General features: G+C 39.2%; 2 protein-coding genes across 3 annotated transcripts in view; both read right to left on the reverse strand.

Moving 5' to 3' along the window:
* ech1 (enoyl CoA hydratase 1, peroxisomal) overlaps positions 1-13,444 on the reverse strand; it is a 140,548-nt gene extending 127,104 nt beyond the window's left edge. Inside the window, exon 1 of the mRNA XM_051864079.1 lies at positions 13,431-13,444. The gene's annotated coding sequence lies outside the window, so the exon portion shown is untranslated. The remainder of the gene's footprint in view (positions 1-13,430) is intronic.
* si:ch1073-83n3.2 (uncharacterized) lies at positions 1,084-20,269 on the reverse strand. Of its 2 annotated transcripts, XM_051864084.1 has the most exons (5): positions 20,064-20,269; positions 14,127-14,385; positions 13,914-13,947; positions 12,568-12,742; positions 1,084-2,425 (listed from the first exon to the last, which is right to left on the reverse strand). In XM_051864084.1, the coding sequence occupies exons 1-5, from the start codon at positions 20,104-20,106 to the stop codon at positions 2,070-2,072; spliced, it is 867 nt and encodes a 288-aa protein (XP_051720044.1). In that variant the 5' UTR covers positions 20,107-20,269; the 3' UTR covers positions 1,084-2,069. The 2 variants fall into 2 exon arrangements, with proteins under 2 accessions (XP_051720044.1, XP_051720043.1); XM_051864083.1 differs by lacking the exons at positions 13,914-13,947; positions 14,127-14,385; positions 20,064-20,269 and having other exon boundaries at positions 12,568-13,415.
* Between the last annotated feature and the right edge of the window lie 2,653 nt (positions 20,270-22,922).

Raw genomic sequence — 22,922 nt, forward strand, 5'->3', positions numbered from 1 at the left:
TACAATAAAGTAATCTTTATAAATAAAGTCACAGCTTAATAAGAATATGCCTTTTACAGACACCCACAGTTTGTGTTTCAGTGTGTGCAGATGGAATAAAATCATCTGTAACATTTCTCTGCCGATTCTCTGCACGCTTTAACTCTCAATGCACCACAACTGCTACTGACAAAAATGCAATGAAATGATTTGGCGGTTTTCTCGCATTATGCTGCGGATTTAAATGTGACGCGTAAAATGACTTGCATATACTGGTATATGAATTTATCTGGACACATTCCCTTCATAAATAAAATTACACCACTGCGTCCTTAGTGGCTCAGATGCCGGGAGTTTATGGAAAATCAAATGTTTACAGTTATAGCCGTTAACAGATTAGTGATAATGTTTACATAGCTGAAACATATCACGAGCTCAGGGATGGTCGTTCTTGAGTGCTGCTGTCCTGCAGAGTTTTGCTCTGACCCAACTCACCTTCCTTCATGTAGCTTTCAGCTAAACTGTGCAGGACAGATGCACTCCAGTCGCTTGCAAAAAAAAATAAAAAATGGTGGCGCCGTGGGTGGAAACATTATAATAAGATTCCCTTCATTCCCTTGATGTTGAAGTTATGTAAACAAAGTATGTTTGTGTTACTTTATTGATTGATGTGGATTAAATGTACGATTAAATCATGTATATCCAACAGATATTTTTTTCTCAGATTATGGGCTTTATTTACTTTGTATGAATATAGCAATTTTAAACATTTAAGCAATTTTAAGCAAGTCGCTTAATATTGAAACATTTTTCAGAAAACAAGTCTTAATATCTTTAGTAATTATGCTTCTCAAGTAAATGTATCATGGTGTAAGAATGGTTAGATGTTTGTAATGAAAAACAAGACATTCTGAGGAAGTGTTTTGTTTGTTTTGTTTGTTTGTTTTTTGCAGTGTGACACTTGCATGTGAGCTAAAGTTCACTTATAAATGCTGTCTCCAGCTAATTTGCTTTATCATCCTGTTTAACTTTTGGCCCAGTCATTTATCACACTGTAAACATGATCCTACTCATTCAGCTGAAGGACAGACACTCACTATGACATAACATTACATTACCATTTAATAAACACTCACCTATGTTCTCACTTACACAAACTCTCCATAACACAAACAGAGAAAGAATGTGAGCAAAAGGGGACATAAGAAAGAGGGAAAGGTGAATATAACAAATTTTATATAAATATTATACATTAAAATTAAGAATTACACACAGTTCGCAGAAATCACAGAAAAAAAGCACTAAATAAGTAAATAAATCTTGTCACAATAAAGTCCTTCTTTACAGTGAGGATACTGATAATGACTGTTTTTGCAGTCATAAACTATATAAGTGTATCCACAAATATCTGAAAAGTTTTCAATAAACTTTATACAAGATAAAACTTTTGACCCCTTATATTTGAACTGGATAAATAAGAAATAAAAAAGGGTTAAGAGTTCTAAGGAACAGCAACATTTTTTATCATTATTATTTCATATGGGAAGATAATGTATATTTGAAACATCCAATAGCTACAACATAGGAATTAAAAGGAGCACAGTTGGATGAATCTCACAAAACCTGCCAAGGGCATTTCTTGGTCATATTCCATACCAAAATGAAAAGAAAAATATAAGAAATAGTATTTTGTATAAAAGGAGTGCATGGGCATGACAAGGTGATAAATTGGCATGGAAATAATGTCACAATGAAAAAAAAAACCATAATGGTCTCTAATTCACATATTGTAATGTCTTCTACTGAAAAGAGATTACCAAACAAACTGTATACAGCAATGTATACCAATGGGTTTCTATGACTTTTCCAGTTGCCCTTAATTACTGGATAATTATTTAAAAATTCTTGTATTTGCACTCACAAAAAAGCAATATATTATTAAGTAAAGTAAATATTTCAAAGTTAGTTATATTCACTACAGGAATTCCCATTACTTTTTGAAGTTTTGGAAATAACAATTTTCAAATTCCCTAACATTTCCACCTTTTCCATGACTGTGGGACCCCTGTGGATAAGGTAAACATATTCCATTAAAATGCAAACCCTCCACAGTCGAAAGCATCAAAATCAGAGTCTCCTTCAAAGTCGAAGCTGTTAAAATGTGGCGACTCTATGGCTTGGCTGCAGGCATGGTAAGAACTGCCTCCCCCCATCTCAGAGAAGGCTGTGGAGTGGGTCATTTCAGGATTATGGGCAGCCATGTTAGAGGAGGTGGGTGGACAGGAGTTCAGGTACCCCAGTGCTGAGGACGCGGCTGCTCCGCCCATCAGCAGACAGACAGCTCTCACAGCCCGTGCATCGCTGCTGTTTCCGTGGCGCAGGCAGTCTGCGGAGCGTAGGGGCGGAGCCACTGAGGGGCTGCAGGGAGGCCGTTGGTTTATGCTGCCTAAAGTTCACAACAGAAATGGTTGTAGATAAATGACCTGAACATGTTGACATTGTATGCATATGCAATATCCACGATCACTTCAACTGTTCATTATGTGCTGAGGCAATGTTTACAGAGATTAGAGAGCACTGGTGGCACTTCAGGCCTAGTTTATATTGTTGTCTGCAATGCTGTTCATGACACAGATAAGCTGCCACCTTTCTCCTATTAAACTTCAAACGAAAAAGAAAAGATTACAAACACTAAAATGACTGCAACTTACAGCATGTTATGGCAAGGGCTGAATTGCATGAGTGTATTTAACTGACTAAATGACAATGATTTTTTTATACTAAAATTCTGTCAGTCATAATCATCACTGTTTCCGTTATTGGCAGCATTTTGTTGTGACGTTCCACCCATTTGAGAATGATGACACAGTAATGCAATAGTGGTATTTATTTCATGTTTTGTGTTGTTGTTTTTTTTAATTTAACAATTCACATGCATCATGGCTCTGTATAGAGAAGAATTGAAAAGAACTGATTATGAGACTTCATAAAGATGGAAAAGAATACAGGAGTATCAGTAACCAACTAAAAATCAGTTGAAACACACAAGGTATAGATTGAGCCACTGTACCACTAACTGTGGCAGTCCTCATAAATGACTCCACGGACAAGTGCTTCAGAATTAAGAGATTCTGTGAAAGCTCAGATAGTGCAAAGAACATTAAATAAGGTGACCCTGGCAAAGCCCTTGTCTGAGACAGTGGTGGCACCTAGTGGATTTACAAAAATACAGCATATTTTGCAAATCCCCCTTTCACGCATTGTGCCTCCCCCAACTTAAAACATCACAAATACATCTCTTACAAGTGCTTGTGAAGGCATGTCTCAACAGGTAAAAGTAGGCTACTTTCAATAAAAAGCCCAACATAGGCTCTGTTTGCTTTGACATGTTCATGACCTGTTTAATCTTTGAAGGTCTTGAAGGTTTGAACTTCTGTGACCGAAGCTGAATGTCTTTTCCCATGTAACGCGTCAGTCATGGTCCCACACCAGCTAAACACCCTCTGGCTCCGCCTGCTACAGTAGTCACATCTCAAACTCACGCTAGTGGTTGAGCTGGAAAAATTTTGACAGGCCTGAGCTGACGCTCTCAATGTTTAAATGGTGCCTGGGGGGGCTCAATGTTTACACTTCTGGGGGAGATAAACCCATAAATGACATACAAATAGTAGTCAATGAACAATAAACTGGGTTAAGAGAATGTATTTTAACATAAAATATCTTATATACATCACATTTAATATATAGAAAGTTTTGCAGCACATATGAAATATGAGCAAATATGAGAGTTTAATTATAGAAATTATGTTACAGGATAAAATTAAGATTTTGTATAATCCATGCAAGAAGCTAAGAGTGGATATTCTAAAAAAAAAAAAAAAAAAAAAAAAAAAAAAAAGGCTACTAGAGAAATGTCAAACAGAATTACCATATGAAGTGATCTGAATTCCCAAAATAGCCTATAGGGACTAAAATGGGGAAATAATAAAAGAGTTTATGGAAGACAACTCTAGTATGTCTGAATAATGGAAAGAGTACACGAATGGATATAATAAAAGCCAAGAAATACTTTAAATGCACATGGACAGTCATAGATAATAATTTGGGAAGTGATCATTTCCCATTGTAATGTCCAGATTTTGCCACAGTATCAAAACTTTTATCAAAGTTATAAATGGAATTGTAAGAAGGCAGTAGGGTGGCGCGGTATACCATTATTGACGTATACCGTAATATTTAAAAGAAATAGTGTATACACATGATAATATGACGTAAATTATCCAGTGCCAGTATCTGGTTGACATCCCAATGTACAGTAGGTGGCAGTATTGTACCTTGACGCTGGTTGCCATCTGTAATAAAACACAAGCAATCACAGGGCGCAGCTGCTACTGCCGCGTAAATGCATGTCGTCAGATATGACAGACGAGACACTCTACCAGCACTCAAAGAAAGTTAGAGCTCACCAGTGTGGAAGGTTTTTGGATTCCACGAAAATGACTCTTTAATAATCACCCTAGTCTGCAGAACCTGCCGATCAACAGTGAGCGCAAAAGGGGGCAAAATCACCAACCTGGTTTACATAAACATAGCCACGAAAGCCAGCAAACAAACTAAGTCAGACATCGCAGATTCTACCCGACCTAAAAAGCCTCAGCATCCATCTAAAGCTGTATAGAATACTATAAAGTAATATTTCTGCATCATTCTGTGATAAGAAGCCACATCAGTTCACAGAAGGAAGTTTTTTTAAACTGGCTGCCATTAGTGGAATTGTTCATTTTGTATGCAATGTGATACTTAAAAGATCTGTAAAGATAAAGATTGGTAAAGATCTGACTGATAGAATTATTTCAATAGATATTGCAATAAATTGTTATTGTGAATTATTTTAGCCATGATAATCGTGTAGTGAAAAATCTGATATCATGACAGCCCTACAAGGCAGTTTGGGAAAAGTTTAAAATGTTATGTGAAGAGTTAGTTAACAAAATATCTTTGGAAGGAAATACTGAATAAAACTATGGTAAATTTGTAAATATGATATCCCTTGCACAAAAGGAATCTATTCCTATAGCAATGGGTGGGAAAAGGAAAAGAAGAGTGTACCATGGTGGAATGAGGAATGTAAACTAGAAATAACAGAAAGGAAAAAAGGCATTTCATGTGGTAAAGAAAACACTTGAGGCATTTTTCAAAGGAAAAGAGCTGTTTTAAGGAAAGTAATTAAGGACGCAAAAAAGGAAAACGTCTCAATTACGACTGTGACCATGGTTCCCTGAGAGGGAACCAGACGCTGTGGGAACGCCTCAGCGTGATTGCGTCGTGAAGCACATGTGAAATCAGTCCAGTGGCGTGATGGAACGTCATAGGCGGGTGACGTCATGACCAGGAAACTATAAAGCACACCCAAACCAAACAGAGCTAGCTTCTGATAGGCTGAAGCATGTCGGTCACAGGCATGCAGGGAGTAAGGCAAAGCGACGCAGCATCTTGTACCCTCTCAGGGAACCATAGTAACAGTCGTAACCGAGACGTTCCCTTTCAAGGGCTTGCGCTGTGCAAAATACACTGTGGGAACATCTATACCCATGCCGCCATAGTACCAAGTGCCTGTCTGTGTGAAATCGTACACGCATACTAAGACGAGAGCACCCTGGACCCCGGAGTGGAGGCCAGATCTAAGTTATAAAACCTCACAAACGTGTGCCCACAGTTTCCATAACTCTGGCCAGGGGTAAAGGACTGATCCCCCTGCCTGAGAAAGAAGGTCCTTCCTGACTGGAATCTCCCAGGGAGAGCCGTCGAGGAGAGACACTAGGTCAGAGAACCACACCTGCCCGGCCAGAATGGGGCTACTAGCAGAAGACAGCTTTGGCCACGTCTGTACCATGGCGTCCAACCATAGAGTTGACATACTTGATGATTTATATACCAATGTGTTGTCTGTGCAGAGAAGCACATGATTGCCTCTCAGGTCTGGGAGGAAGTGTGTGAGTGCCAGGAACACAGCCATCATCTCCAGGCAGTTTATGTGCCAGGAAAGATGATGGCAACACCACAGACCCTTAGCTGAGCGACCACTCATGATCACCCCCAGCCGGTGAGGGACGCATCCGTCGTAAGCGTTACGTGATGACAAGGAACCCTCATCACCGGCCATTAGGAAAGGAACCAAGTATTTTTCCACATGACACAGGCACAAAGGCATTGTCGCCTGACCTTGATAATGTGAAATGGATTCCCCTTGAGGAGAACCCCTTGGTTTAGAGCCACCACTGCAAGGGTCTCATGTGCAGCAAGCCAAAAGGTATCACGTTGGACGCAGCTGCCATCAGACCCAACAGTCTCTGAAACTCTTTGACAGTGGGTGACTGGCCTAGCTTTAACTTGTTTACAGCTATGAGAATTGCTTCTATTTGAGCAAGAGACAGACGTGCCTGCATCATAGATGAATCCCATACCACGCCTAGAAAGGTGGTTCTCTGGGCTGGAGAAAGCACACTCTTCTTGGTGTTTAGCCTTAACCCCAGCATCTTCATGTGAGCAAGAACAACATCTCAATGTTGAACCGCTAACTGTCTCGATTGAGCCAGAATCAGCCAATTGTTTATATAATTTAATACGCAAATGCCCTGGAGTCACAGCGGAGCCAGAGCTGCATCCACGCATTTTATGAAAGAGCCTACCCGGGGCTTACCACTGTGGATAGAACTCCGTTGAATCTGGGTGGACGAGACCCGAACTGTATCCTTTCTCTGCTGTTTGCAGGACCCAATGAGATATGTTTGGCAGAAGTTTCCAAGCTGCCAAAAAATCTACTAAGGCAGCCAGTCTCTCAAGACTGGCCTCTGGTGTAACATGAGTGGCCAACTCAGTGCAATGAAGCAGCAAACCGGCAGGGAATAACCAAACTGACTCCTCTGAGACCCTCCTTGGAGGGAGCGAGCATCCCAGCACCACTACGTTTCTAGGCAGACACTGAGATATGTGCTCGTTGGAGACCGCTGCGCCCTGAAGCGTTTGAGGTGGCAGGGTTGGCAGAAAGGCCCCCTGAGGGCACCGAAGGGAGACGGGCACCGTATAATAAGATGTGATCCATCTCGCCCCGGTGGAGACTGCCTTCAGAAGCCCGACACCACTGGCATTAGGACTTCTTCGTCGAAGCCTTCTCAGAGATAATAACGGTCCTCAGATCCGTTTTATCCTTGGAAGGCTTCGGCTGTGAGAGCCACCCCGATCCCCAGTTATTCTGAAGGGGAGCTCAGGTAGTGACACTCAAATTCTGTTGTGCCCTGCATGACACTAATAGTGCCCTGTATGATACTAATAGTATACTTGTAAGTGTACTATTTAATACTACTTGGGACCAAATTGTAAACTGTATTACAAGTGAACTTATAGGTATACTGACTGTTTACACATGGGTAAATGTGTGTTATTTGTGTTCACATTGTGACGGCTTGAGTTAATTATTTGTACTTGTGTCTTCTGAATGAGAATATGGTTAAACCTGTGCAAAATTAGGGCATTTTTAAATTGGAATTGAGTGGAAAACAAACAAACAAACAAAAAAAAACAGGTGAAATGTGTTTATAGTTTTGAGAAATGTGTCGTTGTATTGAGAACTGAATAAATGATTTGGGAAATTGGGCCAAATGAATGAACATCTAACATCTACATCATCATAACTAAATGAGTTTTATTCAAGTCAAAAATATTAGTTAATATTGTCGATTAACCTAAATGCATTAATTTATTAAAAAATATATATATATTTTGTTGGTATAAATTTTATGCCAACAAAATTATTTTTATGAGTGAAATCAAATCAAATAATAATAATAATAATAATAATAAAAACTCTTTAAGGTAAAAAAGTGCACCATTGAAAGAGAGACCTAAATACAGAATACTGAACATAGCAGAAAGAATAAGCATGAAAAAAAAAAAAAGTAAAACATGCTTAACAGATTATAGCAGAGAGAGAAAGAGAGACAGAGAGAGAGAGAGAGAGAGAGAGAGAGAGGGGGAGGCTTACCACATGACAACTGCACTCTGACATTGCAGGAGATTTTTCTCTTTTAATCAGCAACATGTCAGGATTATTTTTTTCCGTTTGTGCAAGTGTACTCTTAACCACGGACAGTGATGATTTATGATATTAATACTATGATACTTTGATACATACCATCATCGTCAAGAACAGACAGCGGCTTCATAACTTCACCTGTGTCTACAGAAGCTCTACTGCAGGTGCTGACCACCTGAAGTGAAATAACACATGCTAAGTGAAACTATGGGATTATCCCAATACTCAGACTTGAAATAACTTGAGAGAGTGTGCATGCAACAGGAAATAGGTGCACAAGACTGTCCCAGGGCCATATTATATGGCCTTTCCTCACAAATTTCCCTGCATCTCGTTCACTCAGATGTACGTCATTGCTTATGTTGCATTAGTGCCCACAACTGACAGAACCTTTGCAATGGATTTAAATGGACGCCCTTAGCCAACTAACTTATTTACAGTTTATTTCCTTATAAATCTGTTTTATGCACCATTCTATAGGCCTGTATGTATAGTTGAGCTCAAAAGTTTACATAACCCTCGCAGAATCTGCAAAAATGTTAATCATTTTAACAAAATAAGAAGGATCATGAAAATTACATGTTATTTTTTATTTAGTACTGTCCTTAATAAACTATTTCACATAACAGTTGTTTACATAAAGTCCACAAGACAAAAAAATAGCAGAATTTATAAAAATGACCCCATTCAAAAGTTTACATACCCTTGATTCTTAATGCTGTGTGTCATTACCTGGATGATCCACGACTGTTTTTTTTTGTTTTTGTTTTGTGATGGTTGTTCATGAGTCTCTTGTTTGTTCTGAGCAGTTAAACTGAGCTCTGTTCTTCAGAAAAATCCTTCAGGTCCTGCAGATTCTTCAGTTTTCCAGCATCTTCTGCATATTTGAACCCTTTCCAGCATTGACTGTATAATTCTGAGATCCATCTTTTCACACTGAGAACAACTGAGGGACTCAGACAAAACTATTACAAAAGCTGCAAACATTCACTGAAGGAAACACGATGCGTTAAGAGTCAGGGGTGAAAACTTTTGAACAAGAAGTTGATGTGCAAGTTTTTTTTTATTTTGTTTAAAGAACATATTTTTTTCATTTAGTTCTGCCCTTTGGAAGCTACAAAAGATACTTACATGTTTCCCAGAAGACAAAAAAAGTACAATTTATTCTGTTCATCCAATTCAAAAAGTTTACATCCCTGACTCTTAATGCATCGTGTTTCCTTCTGGAGCATCAGTGAATGTTTGAACCTTGTTTAATACTTGTGTTTGAGTCCCTCAGTTGTCCTCAGTGTGAAAAGATGGATCTCAGAATCATACAGTCACTGCTGAAAAGGGTTCAAATATGCAAAAGATGCTGGAAAACCAAAGAATCTGCAGGACCTGGAGGATTTTTCTGAAGAACAGAGCTCAGTTTAACTGCTCAGAACAAACAAGGGACTCATGAACAACCATCACAAAACAAAAAAACAGTCATGGACCATCCAGGTAATCACACATTATTAAGAATCAAGGGTATGTAAACTTTTGAACAGGGTCATTTTTATAAATTCAGCAAATTTTTTGTCTTGTGGACTATGTAAACAACTGTTATGTGAAATTAATTAGGACAGTACTATATAAAAAATAACATGCAATTTTCATGATCCTTCTTATTTTGTTAAAATTATTCACCTTTTTCCAGATTCTGCAAGGGGTATGTAAACTTTTGAGCTCAACTGTATGTGGTTAACGTGGTTTCATGAAGTAGAACATGTTTCTGGATCAACATCCTTGTTGATCCTGGAACAACATTCCAATCAACCAATCAGATTTGAGGGATTGGTTTTCAGTTAATGTCATGTTTAGGCTTACAACAAGGGTTAGGGGCTTCTACACCATTCTTATTCTCCTATCATTTCCCTCTGATTTTTGGGATAAGTTATGGTAGGGTTAGGTTTAGGGGTAGGGATACCCTGCAAACATGCCCCTGCAGAGCCCATGCTGGCTTTTTGCAGGCACAGTGGGCTAGGGCCAGCCCACACCAAACCTAAACAGGCCCAGTGCGGGCTTGCCCAGGTGAAGCCCACAGCTTTGGGCTCACTGCAGGCTCTCTGTGAGCAGCCCACACTAGCGGACTGCCCACATTAAGCCCATGATGGCCCAGTGTGGGCCAGCGCGATCGGCCCCAGAGCAACTTTTGTACCTTTGGGCCCATGCAGGTTTTGTGTAGGCAGCCCGCTTTCGTTTCCCATGCTCTGTTTGGCTGCTTTTTAAAATTTAATGTGAAATTCAATAAGACCTTCCATTTATAACTGCACAGATGGAATAAAAATTAATGACAAATTATAGTAATTCACATTTTTTATACAGAAAAATTGCTGTATTTTTATACAGTATTTTCTGTTATGTAAAATTACAAAAATAATCTGTAATTAATACAATAACAAAACAGTTAGATGATAAAACGGTCAAATGACTGGCAGTAAAGTAAAATGTCCTTATTTAAATAAGCTGAAAACACTGTCACATGACCAGCAGCAACAGAACATTAAACAGTAACAGATCTGTCTACATCTCAGCATCTTCACTTATTACAATCCAGTTTCATTATTTCTTTCATTCAAAACTTTTAGATGTTGATGTTTTATTGAAAATAGTAAAATTTTACGTTTGCTTTAGTTGGGCTCTTGACCCTTGACTTCTTAACTTTAATGTTTCTCTGGCTGCTGTAACTGTGTGTTTCTGAAGCACTTTTATTTTAGCAAAAATTACAAGAGAAATTCTGGTCAGATGAAGTTGATTACTTATTGATGATCCAGTCATCATGTGGTGGTCAGATTCAAAGAGATTTACATTTTACAGAGTATGATTTAGGATATTTTTGATTGGCAGATACTTCTGCCAATCATTGACCATTTCTTTTTTTAACAATCTTTAACCTTTATTTTCATTAATGGTAAATATGTGGCGCCCTTTGCTGCAAGATTTATTGTTGTAGATTAATAGTGCGAGCCCTGTGTGGGCCTAGTGAGGGCTTCTTGAAGGCTGCTCATGCAGGGTCAGCGCTAAGGGGCCAACGTTTTGCCAATGAGCAAATTCTCGGGCCCTGCGCTGGCAGCCTGCTGGGGGCCCTTACGCTAGTCCTAAGTGGGCCCGTAAAGGGCCAGTGCAGGCTTGTTTGCAGGGATAGGGTTAGGACTATGTTTTTGGACAGGAATGTTGTTCCAGAATCAACAATAAATGTTGATCCAGGAACATGTCTTACTTGGCAAAATCACGACGACTGTATCTATGCTTGGGCTGTTGAAGAAAATATAAAAAAATTACACAAAAGAAAATAACAATACATTAAACTCTAACTGTTTAAAAACAGTCAGCTTGAAGTAGCTACAAGTATTATGTGGTTAAAAGTCAAAATAACTCCAATATCATACACTGGAGTTGTGTGTGGTGGGGGTAAATTAAGCGCTATCTTCTGTGATGTCACAGTCGTGTTGCATTGTGGTCTATGGATCTGTCTGAAGTGTACATATCAAGTAGACTCGCTCCCTCTGTCAAAATCGAGGGGTTGAGGGTCTGTACAAATAAACTTCCATCGCTTGACGAAGTTAAACACACTTCAAAATGGCAGCGGACCCGATTTTGCTACATTTCTAGGAAAACTTTCCAATGTAAGTTAAATGAATTAGATGTTACATATATTGGTGCAGACTATAGAGATTATATGTATTTTGTAAAATGTTTGCAAATTAAGCAGCACAATCACTAAAAATGTGCCATCTATTATGTTAAGTCTTAAAATGCTTGTGGTCTTCACGCCCACTTGAAAATTTTGGCGAAACTCCTGAAATACATTAAGTAGACAAGTGGTCAAGTGCAAACACCACAAGTTTGGTATTGGGACAGGCCCTTTATACAAATGTGGATTGATTTTCTTACCACAAAGCCACAGTTGTTAAAATTAACTTTGATGCCTGTAACTGCTTTCTCCTTCCATTTATTTTGTTGACTTGACTGTATTTTTTCAATACATGTATCATTCAAAATCAAACATGTATTCTGACTAAATAAAACTTTTTTGGCCGCTAAAGGAGGGTTTGGGACTGTTGTAGTTTTGACATGTCAGTCTTCACTTTCACATCCTGCAGGTGCAGTGTGTCACATGGCATTAGCTGCTCAGATGTTTGGCTCCAAACAATTGCATCCAGAACTTAGTTTCCATGATTAAATATAGCAGAATTAATATCACATACTGTGTCCCAGGGGGAGCAACTGCCTTTTACTTGAATGGGAATGCTAATTGTTCTCCTGCTTGAGAACCACTACTCCAGAAGGAATATTTGTATGAATGGCTTAAAAAAAAAAGTAAAAAAACATGAAATTACCATAGCACCACATTCATGGTAATATGACTGCATATTTTAATAAATATTAAAATATGCAGTGAAATGTAGTAAAAATGATGTAATGTCAATGTCAGTAAAAATGATGAAATATGTAGTAAAAGTGGGCCGTACCTCTGTGTCTGAAAGAGTTCTCTCTGGAGCGGACGCGCGGGGAGCTCAAGCCCTTGTCGCTGAGGTGCGGGGATGTGGGCTCTTTTTCACTAGAGATGTCTGGAAGCGGCTCCCGGTCTGTGATGCAGGGCGTGATGCTCTGCTGTCTCTTCAGGGCCAGTGGTGAAGTCACACCCTGAGCAAAAAGAGGATGCCATTGGTGTGCAAATATACTGTATGCAGAGTGGTCATGAAAAAGTCTTTCTAATCCAAAGATTAAAGATGGCAAAGTATTTGGTTGTCTCTCATGAGAGATTACAACACTTATCATTGATATAGGATCTGGAGAAGGCACTGCCACATGATATATTATGTAACATTCATCAAGAATAATCCTGCTGTTCGGCCCTGTATAAAAAAGCATTTTAACTGCATTTATGGGGAGTGCATACAGTGTTCTTTGAAAAAAAAAAAAAAAATAATATATATATATATATATAAAATGTATAGTCATGTACAGTCTTACTAAATGACAGCAAAATGGAATTACATTTGGAAATACCAAATGCTCCAAAATCATTAAGAAATAAGATTTCAGTGTTCAAATACCAAATAAAAGTGATAGAAACACTATGAAAACTGTTTTCTTTATCTTCTGATGATACCAATAAAATAATTTTTCTTAACTTTTACACAACTATTGAAAGGATTTGATCAAAAATACAGCAAAAAACATATTGTGAAATATTACTGTATCATTTAAAATAGTCATTTATATTCAGTAAAGATACATTAAATTGATCAAAAATGACATGTAAAGACATTTATAAAAAACATATCACAGTTTCCACAAAAATAGGAATATAAAGCAGCACAATGGTTTTCAACACTGATAATAATAAGAAATATTTCTTGAGCATCAAATCATCATATTAGAATGATTTCTGAGGCATCATGTGACACTGAAGACTGGAGTAATGATGCTCAAAAAAAAAAAAAAAAAAAAAATCACAGGAATACATTGTGTTTTAAAATAAATACAAATAGAAAGTATTAATTTCTTTAAAAATAAAATAAAAATAAATCAATCTTACTGACCTCAAACCTTTGAACTACAGTGTGTTTATTGCTTAAATGGAGTCCAAAATAATGAAAATGCTTCTATCTGCATTCTTTTTTAATTCAATACAGTATATTTTTTACATCACACATTATGATATCAGAATAACAATTTTAGTAAAATATTTAATTTCCCAAAAACTACATAAATGTCAGTATTTATTTTCAAAAATTATTTCCAGGTATACAAGATTTTCCAGTGTGGTCTCACACAGTATATTTGGTGTTAATGAAATGTAATAACTCACCTCCTTCACCTTCCTGAGTAACTTCAGCCATTGACTGTTGGAGACAAAAACTTTAGTATAACACTCATCACATTTGCTAAAATTTCTCTTAACAGAAACTTAACTTCCATATCCATCAGTTAAGGTAATGCACAATCCACAAATGCACAAATATATACTTATACAAAGGATAATCATTGAAGAAGCTTTACATGACCCAGGCTGTGAGCCCACCTGCACTCTTCAGGGCTATCAGAGAGCAGGAGGAGGAATTTGTCTTGGGGCAGGATGAGGGCAAAACAGCTGTCTCTGCGTCCTCCAGGGGGTAAACGGGGCAAATCCAAGATTTCTTTACCCTCCACTATGGACTCACAGTTACTCTGCAGCACCACCACCTGGTCAGGTGGCGAGTCTGCATCTCGACACACCATGAGATTTCCTTCCACCGTCAACACCAGATACTTTTCCTTCCATTGTTTAAACATGAAGCCCCCTTAGAGAAAAACAGAGGGTAAATGAGACATGAATTCATGAAAGTGCACAGTTTTTGCTCCATTCTCAGAAAACAGTGAATCTGTGTGTCTGAAAATTTCAAGAAAATTATATTCATTGTTCTTTTTGAAAAGGTTACTGCCAAAAAAATTATCTAGAATAATCAAGAAATTATACTTTCTATAAATCATCACACGAAATTGGATTCTTCATGTTTTGTTTTGCTCTATCCTCTGTGCTTCCGCGTTCGTCATTGTGTCGTGTGTCAGGTCAGAGATTACTCTTTAAGCGCAAGTCAATTTGCAGTTCGAGTTTATAAAGATTTAAATATGGATTTTTTTTTTCTTACAAAAACCAATCACTTCACCTCAGAAGGCCTTTATTAACCCCCTGGAGTCATATGGTTTACTTTTATGATGGATGGATGCACTTTTTTGGACTTCAAAATCAAGAGCACCATTCACTCCCATTATAAAGCTTGGAAGAGTTGCTTGTTATCATTCTTTCTGCATCATGCATCATCCTTGGATTTTAGACTACATGCACCCCTGACACCTTAAGCATAACCCTATAGCACTCCATTATTTCAACCCCAGTCATGGTAAGTTTTTATTTTCATACAAACATATTTAATAGTTAACAGTGAATTGAACAGAATACAATAAATTCTGGTAGTATCACTCAGTTAACTGTGCCTTGCAATAAACCACTCATTATAAGTAAAAAAACAACAAAAACAAAAACAAAAAAAAAACAACAACAACGAAACATAATAGGGTACCTCAGGGATGACGTGTTTTCGTAGGCAAAACGCGGAAGCGAGTTAGCATTTTAGGACTTCCGGTTCCATCGCCCCGAAGTCAATGGGTTTTTTGAATGGGTTTTTGCTAAATCGCCTGAAATAAGGTCTGTGGTTAACAAAGCCTCTAAATATTTTCACGTTTTGATCTATGACATAAAACACACCAGTTATAACCTGCTTGTGATTTTTTAAACCTTTATTGTGTCTCAAAAACGGCGGTTGCTAACAAATTGCTAAAAGGGACTACTTCCTTTGGCGCGGACTTTAGACGTCATCATGATAAACAGGACATTTGGACAGCATTTCTCATGAAAAAGTGGATAAGTATTCATACACAGCGCAGATCATAATCAGCGAACATGTTTTTAAATAAAGTTGTTTTCTAAATAAAGTTTGAGGAAGCTTGGTGGTGGTGACGTTGATCCGCAACCATGGTGTGCTGTAGTCCGTTTATAGCCTACTGTTAGCTTTTTATATCTGATGACTTTATTTAGGCTTCAAAATCGAGGGAACCCGTGCGCCGCTAACTTCCGGGTTGGTCTACAAAAACACGTCATCCCTGAGGTACTCTATAACAATAATCCATGATATTCATCTTTCACACATATTTTTGCCAGCCCAGGTTGGTACATTCAAAATGTTTTGCCATTTAATGTTACAGGAATGAAGTTAAAAATGTCTATTAATAGACTTATCCACCAAATATAATTAGACTAGTGTGACGAGCAAGGTGGGCGAGAGCCGTGAGGCAATGGCACGAGGTCGGTGACGTGAGTGATAATGAGCGTCAGCTGTGCGTTGCACCAGTCTCGAGTCTCTCACGGAGAAGCTCCGGAAGCATAAAAGGGGAGCGACAGTGAAGGACAAGAGAGGACCAGGCCTGGACTTTACTTTATGTTTTATTATGTTTGTGTGGCCGGCAGACCCTCACGGACATTACTTTCGTCTTGTATTTGTTTATTTTCTATATATTAAAGTTGTGTTTACCGTTCGCCGGTTCCCGCCTCCTTCTTCCCGTAACTATGAACAACGTTACATTGGTGCCAAAACCCGCGAGGAAGGAGGGACATGCTGTCGAAGAGCCCTCGCTGCTGAGGGGGATCGCGGTGCTGAGGAGGTCGGGCAGCGCGGGAGTGTGAAGACCGCGAGTGGCTGCCCAAGGCGGTGGTGCTGGAGCAAGTATACATCGGGTGGGACGGAGAGCGCTCTGCCGTGCTCCTCGGACGAGGTGGGGTGGCTGCCGTCCAAGAGGGAGCGGAGGAGTCGGCGCCTTTCGCCGTGGGCCGGAGCCTGCTGCCGTCCGCCATGAAGGGGAGGAGCAGGGAACGGGGGACTCGCTGCCGGCTGCCCTCAGCCGGAGAAGCCATCGCCAGCCACCAGGGGGCGGAGGAGGATCGAGCCGCATCAAGTACCACGCATCAAGTACCATCGCATGGCACCACGAAGAAGAGCCTCTCGGCTGGCTGAGGACCGAGTGACAGTGTATCAGGGAACCGGACCTTTTTCCTCTCTTCCCTCTCTCGTCTGTCGCTCCCTGTGCTTCCATTTCCTTTTCTCTCATCTGTCCTTACCCCCAGGTGCTGCGGCCTCCGAGACTGGCCCCAGGGGGGAGTAGAACGCAGTCTCGGGAGTACCCCACGGCCTGCGAGGGGCAATGGGGGTATGTGACGAGCAGGGCGGGCGAGAGCCATGAGGGAACGGCGCGAGGCCGGTGACGCGAGTGATAATGAGCGTCAGCTGCGCGTTGCACCGGTCTCAAGTCTCAAGAAGGAAATATATCAGGGTTAAACAGAAGTTCACACCTTAGTCTTTTCTCTTGACAAAAGATGGCATGAAATCTCATCTCAACACATTTGATGAATGGCTACACTCTTCTTAATTTTGTAATTCCATCTGAATATCAACATTTGTGAGATTTAGTCAGTCAAAACAGAGGTTAATTGATCTAAGTTTGTCTCTGGAAAGTAATGATCTATGACATTACTTTTTGTTGAATATAACTTTTTGTGTATATTTGTTAATGAGGGATTTGTGGACAAATTCATGTAGTTAGATTTGTGGAGTATAAATTATAGTTTTTATTTTGAAGTGAAAAGATAAAAATTAGACCCTTACTAGGGTAAGATGGGCCACCAGAATTGGCACAGAAGGACCAGAGTGATATGTAGTTGTTACTGGTGTTATTATCATGTTAGCCCAGTTGTGGAGTAAGATGGCCTCTTACTCCAGCTGGTCCAAAACGCAGCAACTAGAGTTCTTACTTGAAGCAGGAAGTATGACCATATTAGCCCGGTTCTGTCAACACTGCATTGGCTCCCTATTACACATCGCATACATTTTAACAATCTTGCTAATCACAAAACACTAAATGGTTTAGCTCCCCAGTACTTGAGTGAGCTCTTAACACATTATAGTCCTACACGTCTATTGCGATTAAAATTCTGGCCAGTTGATGATACCTAGAATATCAAAATCAACCGCAGGCAGTAGATCTTTTTCCTATTTAGCACCTAAACTTTGGAATAGTCTTCCTATCATCCCAGACACACTCTATCAGTTTAAATCTAGACTAAAAAATCTCTTTAACCTGACATACACATAACACATTATCGCATTTCTATAAATTCAAATCCTTTAAAGGATTGTTAGGCTGCATAAAGTAGGTCAACCACAACCAGGAACACTTCCCACAACATCCAATATACTTGTTACAACGTAAGAAAAATGACATCTACACTAATATTAGCCTGTCTGTCTCATCCTTATCCCGAGGTTACCGTAGTCAGTCGGATCTGGTCCATATCCACATCAGAGGTGGACCTGCACCTAGACACGACCACAACAGCCCTGAATGTCAGCAGAGACCGTGTCTACTAGACAATCCCCTGTGAAGGCCTTGTCAACATGCCAGCCATCAGCACAGATCCTCAGCAAAGACCACAAGAACAAGACAAGTCCTCTGCACAGACCCCGATGGCCAGCTTCGTCTCCATACTGGTGTGATGAATCTTGCCACTGTCGCCTCTGCCTTGCTTAGCTGGGGACACTTTATATTCAACAATATTATTGATCTGACTGCACTGACATTATTTGATGAGAACTGAGCTGGACGATGACATCACTGTTTTCTACAGAACTGTTTTATAGCCGAATTGAACTTCCATAATTGATGATCTTTACGACAGGACTGAATCAACACTGAACTGACTTCAGCTGAACAATGACACTCTTTTCTTTTTATAGCTGCTTTAAAGGCGAATTGAACTCTGTTTGCATCATTGAATCATTACTTTCCTGTTGATCACTGTAAAGCTGCTTTGAAACAATCTGTATTGTATAAAGCACTATAAAAATAAAGGTGACTTGACTTGAATTTTGAATTTTATGCTGACAACTAATTTAGCAATTTTTTTTTTTTCTAATTATTTCCCTTAATAACACAATATTAACAGACACTGATGCATCATCATTCTGCACATGCTAAACTTACATCTAAATATGTTACAATTTAAAAGTAAATGCATATTGTTTTTAGGGATGGCATCTTCCCCCATCGTCCCCTATTTCGTATTCCATATAACCCTTAAAAATGTAAGGGCGATGAATGTTATCATTGGCTAATATTTAAAAAATTATGTCAGTGTTTCAGTTTAATGACAATGCAAACTTACTGATTTTTGTGTGGATACAAGTAAAATATTTCAAACCAGACAGGACAGTTTAAATGTTCTGTTTTATAGTATAATCTTTTTTTTTTTTTTTTTTTTTTTTTTTTGTAGACTAAGTTATGAATTTTCTCATTGTCATTTCATCATCATCATTTGACCTAAATACAGACATACAGAGGAGTGGAAGTAAGGTGGACAGGTGGAGCTGACACACTTTATGCTGTGAAAGCCTGAAAGCAATAGATGAAGAGTACATACAAATAGCTCACTGTCAGATTATAGATTATTTAAACATCAGGTAGATTAACGTTACAGTATATTGATCGGGAACAGAATTTTTCATGCCATTTTTTTTTTTTTTTTTTTTTTTTTTTTTACATCTATTTGGTTATTCTACAGTATTAAAGTTGTGAGATATGTCAAAGATAGAGATTTTATGTTCAGTGCAGTACTACATTCTGGACTGAATGTTGGCAGTGTGAAACAAACATAAAACTCTTTTAATCTCCAATCAACATATTGTAAACTTCTACAAGGACACATTCTTTATCTTTGCTTCAGTTGCAAGTCATAAGCTATTCAAGAACCTTTAAAAAGGAGTTATAAGTAGTCTACCATGACTGAAACCAAAATAGATGTACCAGACAAATGTCTGTGCAACATAAAATTAAAAATGCAGGTAACACTTATGTATTATACATTATAAAGGTATCCATAATGCACGTTATAATGCATTATATCTTTTCATAAATGTAACCAAAGTTAAAATGCATTATAATGTTTGCAGATTCTGAAATTGTTTGTTTGTCATGTGTTTTACTGCATCATACGTTCTAAAGGTGTGCTCAATGAATAGATAAGTTTTATAATGTATTATAACTGTGGTTATTATTATTAATGAGACCATACAATGCATTATAAGGTGCATTACAAGGCATAATTACTGCATTAAAAATATTTTTATAATGCATTATACATAAGGGCTTTCAGTAAAGTGTTACCAAAAATTACTGCATAGACATAAACAAATCAATGGCATTAGTCAAATAGTATTTACTATATTAAAATCGATTGATTTAGGCCTATAGAATAATGAGTGGCACACAAAGTGAACAAAATAATAATAATAATAAAAAAAAAAAACTCTGCCGGCACAGGTGGAAAGTAGGGATTCAAAAGAAGAGGGAAATCAAAAAGTATAAACTTTACCATATTTCCTGAGGAATCCTCTGTGCACCACTGCTGCGCTCATTCCTGTGCCCAGCCAAGCAGCAGAGATACAAAGCGTTCAAGCTGCAGCTTTACTCGCAATTTGAGAGAGAGACACACACATAATCCGCACTCATTTAGAACATTCCAGCAGGCAGCGTCCAATCTCAGCATGCAGAGCAGGGCATTATGGGATTGTAGCGACTGCATCTGAAAGGGAAGACACACCAGTGCTTAAAAACATCACATGCACCCATAAGCTGCCAATCATGATCAAAACCAAGAGAAAATCCCATCGAGCATGTCAACAAGGTCTATCTCTTAAATGTACACTATACGTAAAAAAAAGCATGTGATTTAGTTGGATTTTGGCATATATTGATCATAAAATTTCATAACAGTACATAAATGCAGTATGCTTATACAAACAATAATGTTTCCACATGCTGCGTACACATTCACGTGTATGAATCCCTGCACTCTTAGAAAATAAATATTTGTTATTGGCATTGATGGTTCTTTGAAGAACCTTTATTATCCATGTAGCCTTTTCATTACACAAAAGGTTCTTAACAGTGGAAAAAGGTTATTTAGATGAAAATGACACTATAAGGAACTCCCTCAGCGTGACCGGTGTCTGAAGCATGTGTGACAAACACACCAATTAATTGGCTGATGACACCCTATGACATCACAAGTGGCGCACACATAAGTACAAAAGGCGTCTAATACACATCATCAGCTTTTTTTCTTCAGAAGCCGCTTGTTTGTATGCACATGTAAGAAAAAAGCTGGGTATGCTCGTTGTGTTGCATTCACGGCAAGTTCTGTTCTTACTTTATTCTCTCCCGAGGGATGAGAATATAGCATTTGCACAGAGCATGTTTGGCTCTTAAGGGAATAGGAGGCACCCATGACAATTTATTCACAGTAGGAAGCTCTGTTTTTGCTTGATTCTCTCTCTATATAAGAATCGAGCGTATGCACGTAGTGCGTTCAGCTCTCAAGGGAGCTGATTTGCGGCTCGCAGTTTGGGTCCCGGCGGCTGCCGAGGTGGCAGGATGGGATTGATCGCAGGGATTGTAGTTGCCGCTTTGGGAGGAGTTTGACAGGAGTTTGTATTCTCTTTTGGACTTATCCTGCTAGCTCTGTAGCTTTTATGTTGGTTCAGGAAGCCATTCTATGGCCGTTTCCAACCTGATTTTTAACGTGGCATGTGTAATTCTGAGGAATTAGATGCAAAAAGAGTTGAGGCTCTGCTTCCTCCACTGCTCTGCATATACATTTGTGAGCCTTATTCCCTCTAGATCTCCACATTGAGGTGTTGAGGTTACAGAGGAATTTTGTAATAGCAATATGCAAGGATGCCTCAGTTGAAGAGCTGCTGAAGAGCTATCTCTCCCCTGGTGTAGCCTCTGTGAAGGCCCACCTTGCCAATAGAGCAAGCACATTCAGCTCTCGAGGGAGCTGAATGCGCTCACTGTTGTGAGCCGTGGCGAGGTAGCTCCACTTTTGCTTGAATTTTTTTTGGGGGGGGAAGACCCCGTGTCTGTTCAAATTGCTTTGATCATGTGCTTGTAGGGGGACAGAGTATAGGCAGATATTATCAATTAAGTCTGCCTCCTCTGCTTACCACCCTGCAGATTTTTAGCAAGGCATACACGAAGGCAAGACAGGCCTGGGAGGACCTGCACACCATGAAATCCGCCCAATCTCTGCTCAGCAAAAAAAAAAAAGAAAAGAAAAAAAGAAATCAGGAAAAAAAAAAAAACACTCTTTCTGTCACTAGTCTCATAATGTGCACTAAACATTGCTTGATCACTTATGCATGCTGGTGTATTTTCAGCAAGATGCTTTCAGATTAGGCTGTAGGATGTACATATGTCTGAGGACATCCTGCCCACTTCACTTGCCCCTAAAGATGAGAGTGGAATTGGTCAGTGGCTGTGGGCAGAGGTTGATTGTCTCTGGTATCTCTCTTGCTCTGCTCTGATATCCTGAAAGTATATATTTTTTTTTCCAAGTTTGAGCTATATTCTTCCCTATTTTAGGGTCTAAAATAGAATTATGCTCCCCTGTGAATGGGTTGCTTCGTAAGCACCCCCTTAAATGTGGATGCAGGGTGAATGGAGTTATGTAGGGCGGTATAGATTTCCTCTACTTTATTTACCTCCCTCCACAACTACTGTTGGGTCTTGAAGTAAATTACGAGTATGGGACACCATACTTGGCTACACATCACGTCACTTTCACTTTATAGTTAGTGCTGGAGTAGAGCGCCAAACATAGCGGGTCATGGAGAAGTGCCTTTATTCAAGTCAGGGTTGGGCTGCTCTCTCCCAGTGTTCTCAGTTTTTTAAGTAGAGCATAAGCTCCCCTGTGTCCTCATTGGGGATAGATTATGGATGATGAGAGCTATTGGCAAACTGCAGCCTACCTTTCTCTTGTCTGGGACATATCTTCCCTGTGGATGGCCCTAAGGGTTGATGCAAGGGGAATGGAGTTATTTAAGGTCATATAGATTTTATCTACTTTGTTTACCTCCCTCCCCAGCTACTGTTGGGTCTTGAAGTAGGGATATAGCTCTCCTTTGGAAGGGTGCTCTAGTATGGCGCTGATTTGACAATGCTAACAATTAGAGGAAGTTCGCCTGTGGATGTCCCTCCTTGTTATCTGTCATGTAATGTTTTATAGCAGGGCTTAGGTAGAGTGCCTTTTACTCATGCAAGGGTTGAGTGGCCCTCCCCCAGTTATTAGGGGTCTTTAAGTAGGGTCTAAGCACCCCTACAGGTCCCTTGGGTTTAGAGACTGTGTGATAGTTTTTGGGCATACTGTTTTACCCTACTCTCGTTCTCCTTT

The sequence above is a fragment of the Ctenopharyngodon idella genome, chromosome 15 (genome assembly GCF_019924925.1).
Source record: "Ctenopharyngodon idella isolate HZGC_01 chromosome 15, HZGC01, whole genome shotgun sequence".
Taxonomy (NCBI): domain Eukaryota; kingdom Metazoa; phylum Chordata; class Actinopteri; order Cypriniformes; family Xenocyprididae; genus Ctenopharyngodon; species Ctenopharyngodon idella.

What these genes read in the sequence shown, in the direction of transcription:
- si:ch1073-83n3.2 (XM_051864083.1), bottom strand. Translation starts at nt 13,126, where the DNA reads ATGATTTTGGAGCATTTGGTATTTCCAAATGTAATTCCATTTTGCTGT. An exon ending in GAACTCTTTCAGACACAGAG is followed by an intron (nt 2,426 to 12,567) that starts GTACGGCCCACT and finishes TGTGAACTTTAG; the next exon opens with GCAGCATAAACCAACGGCCT.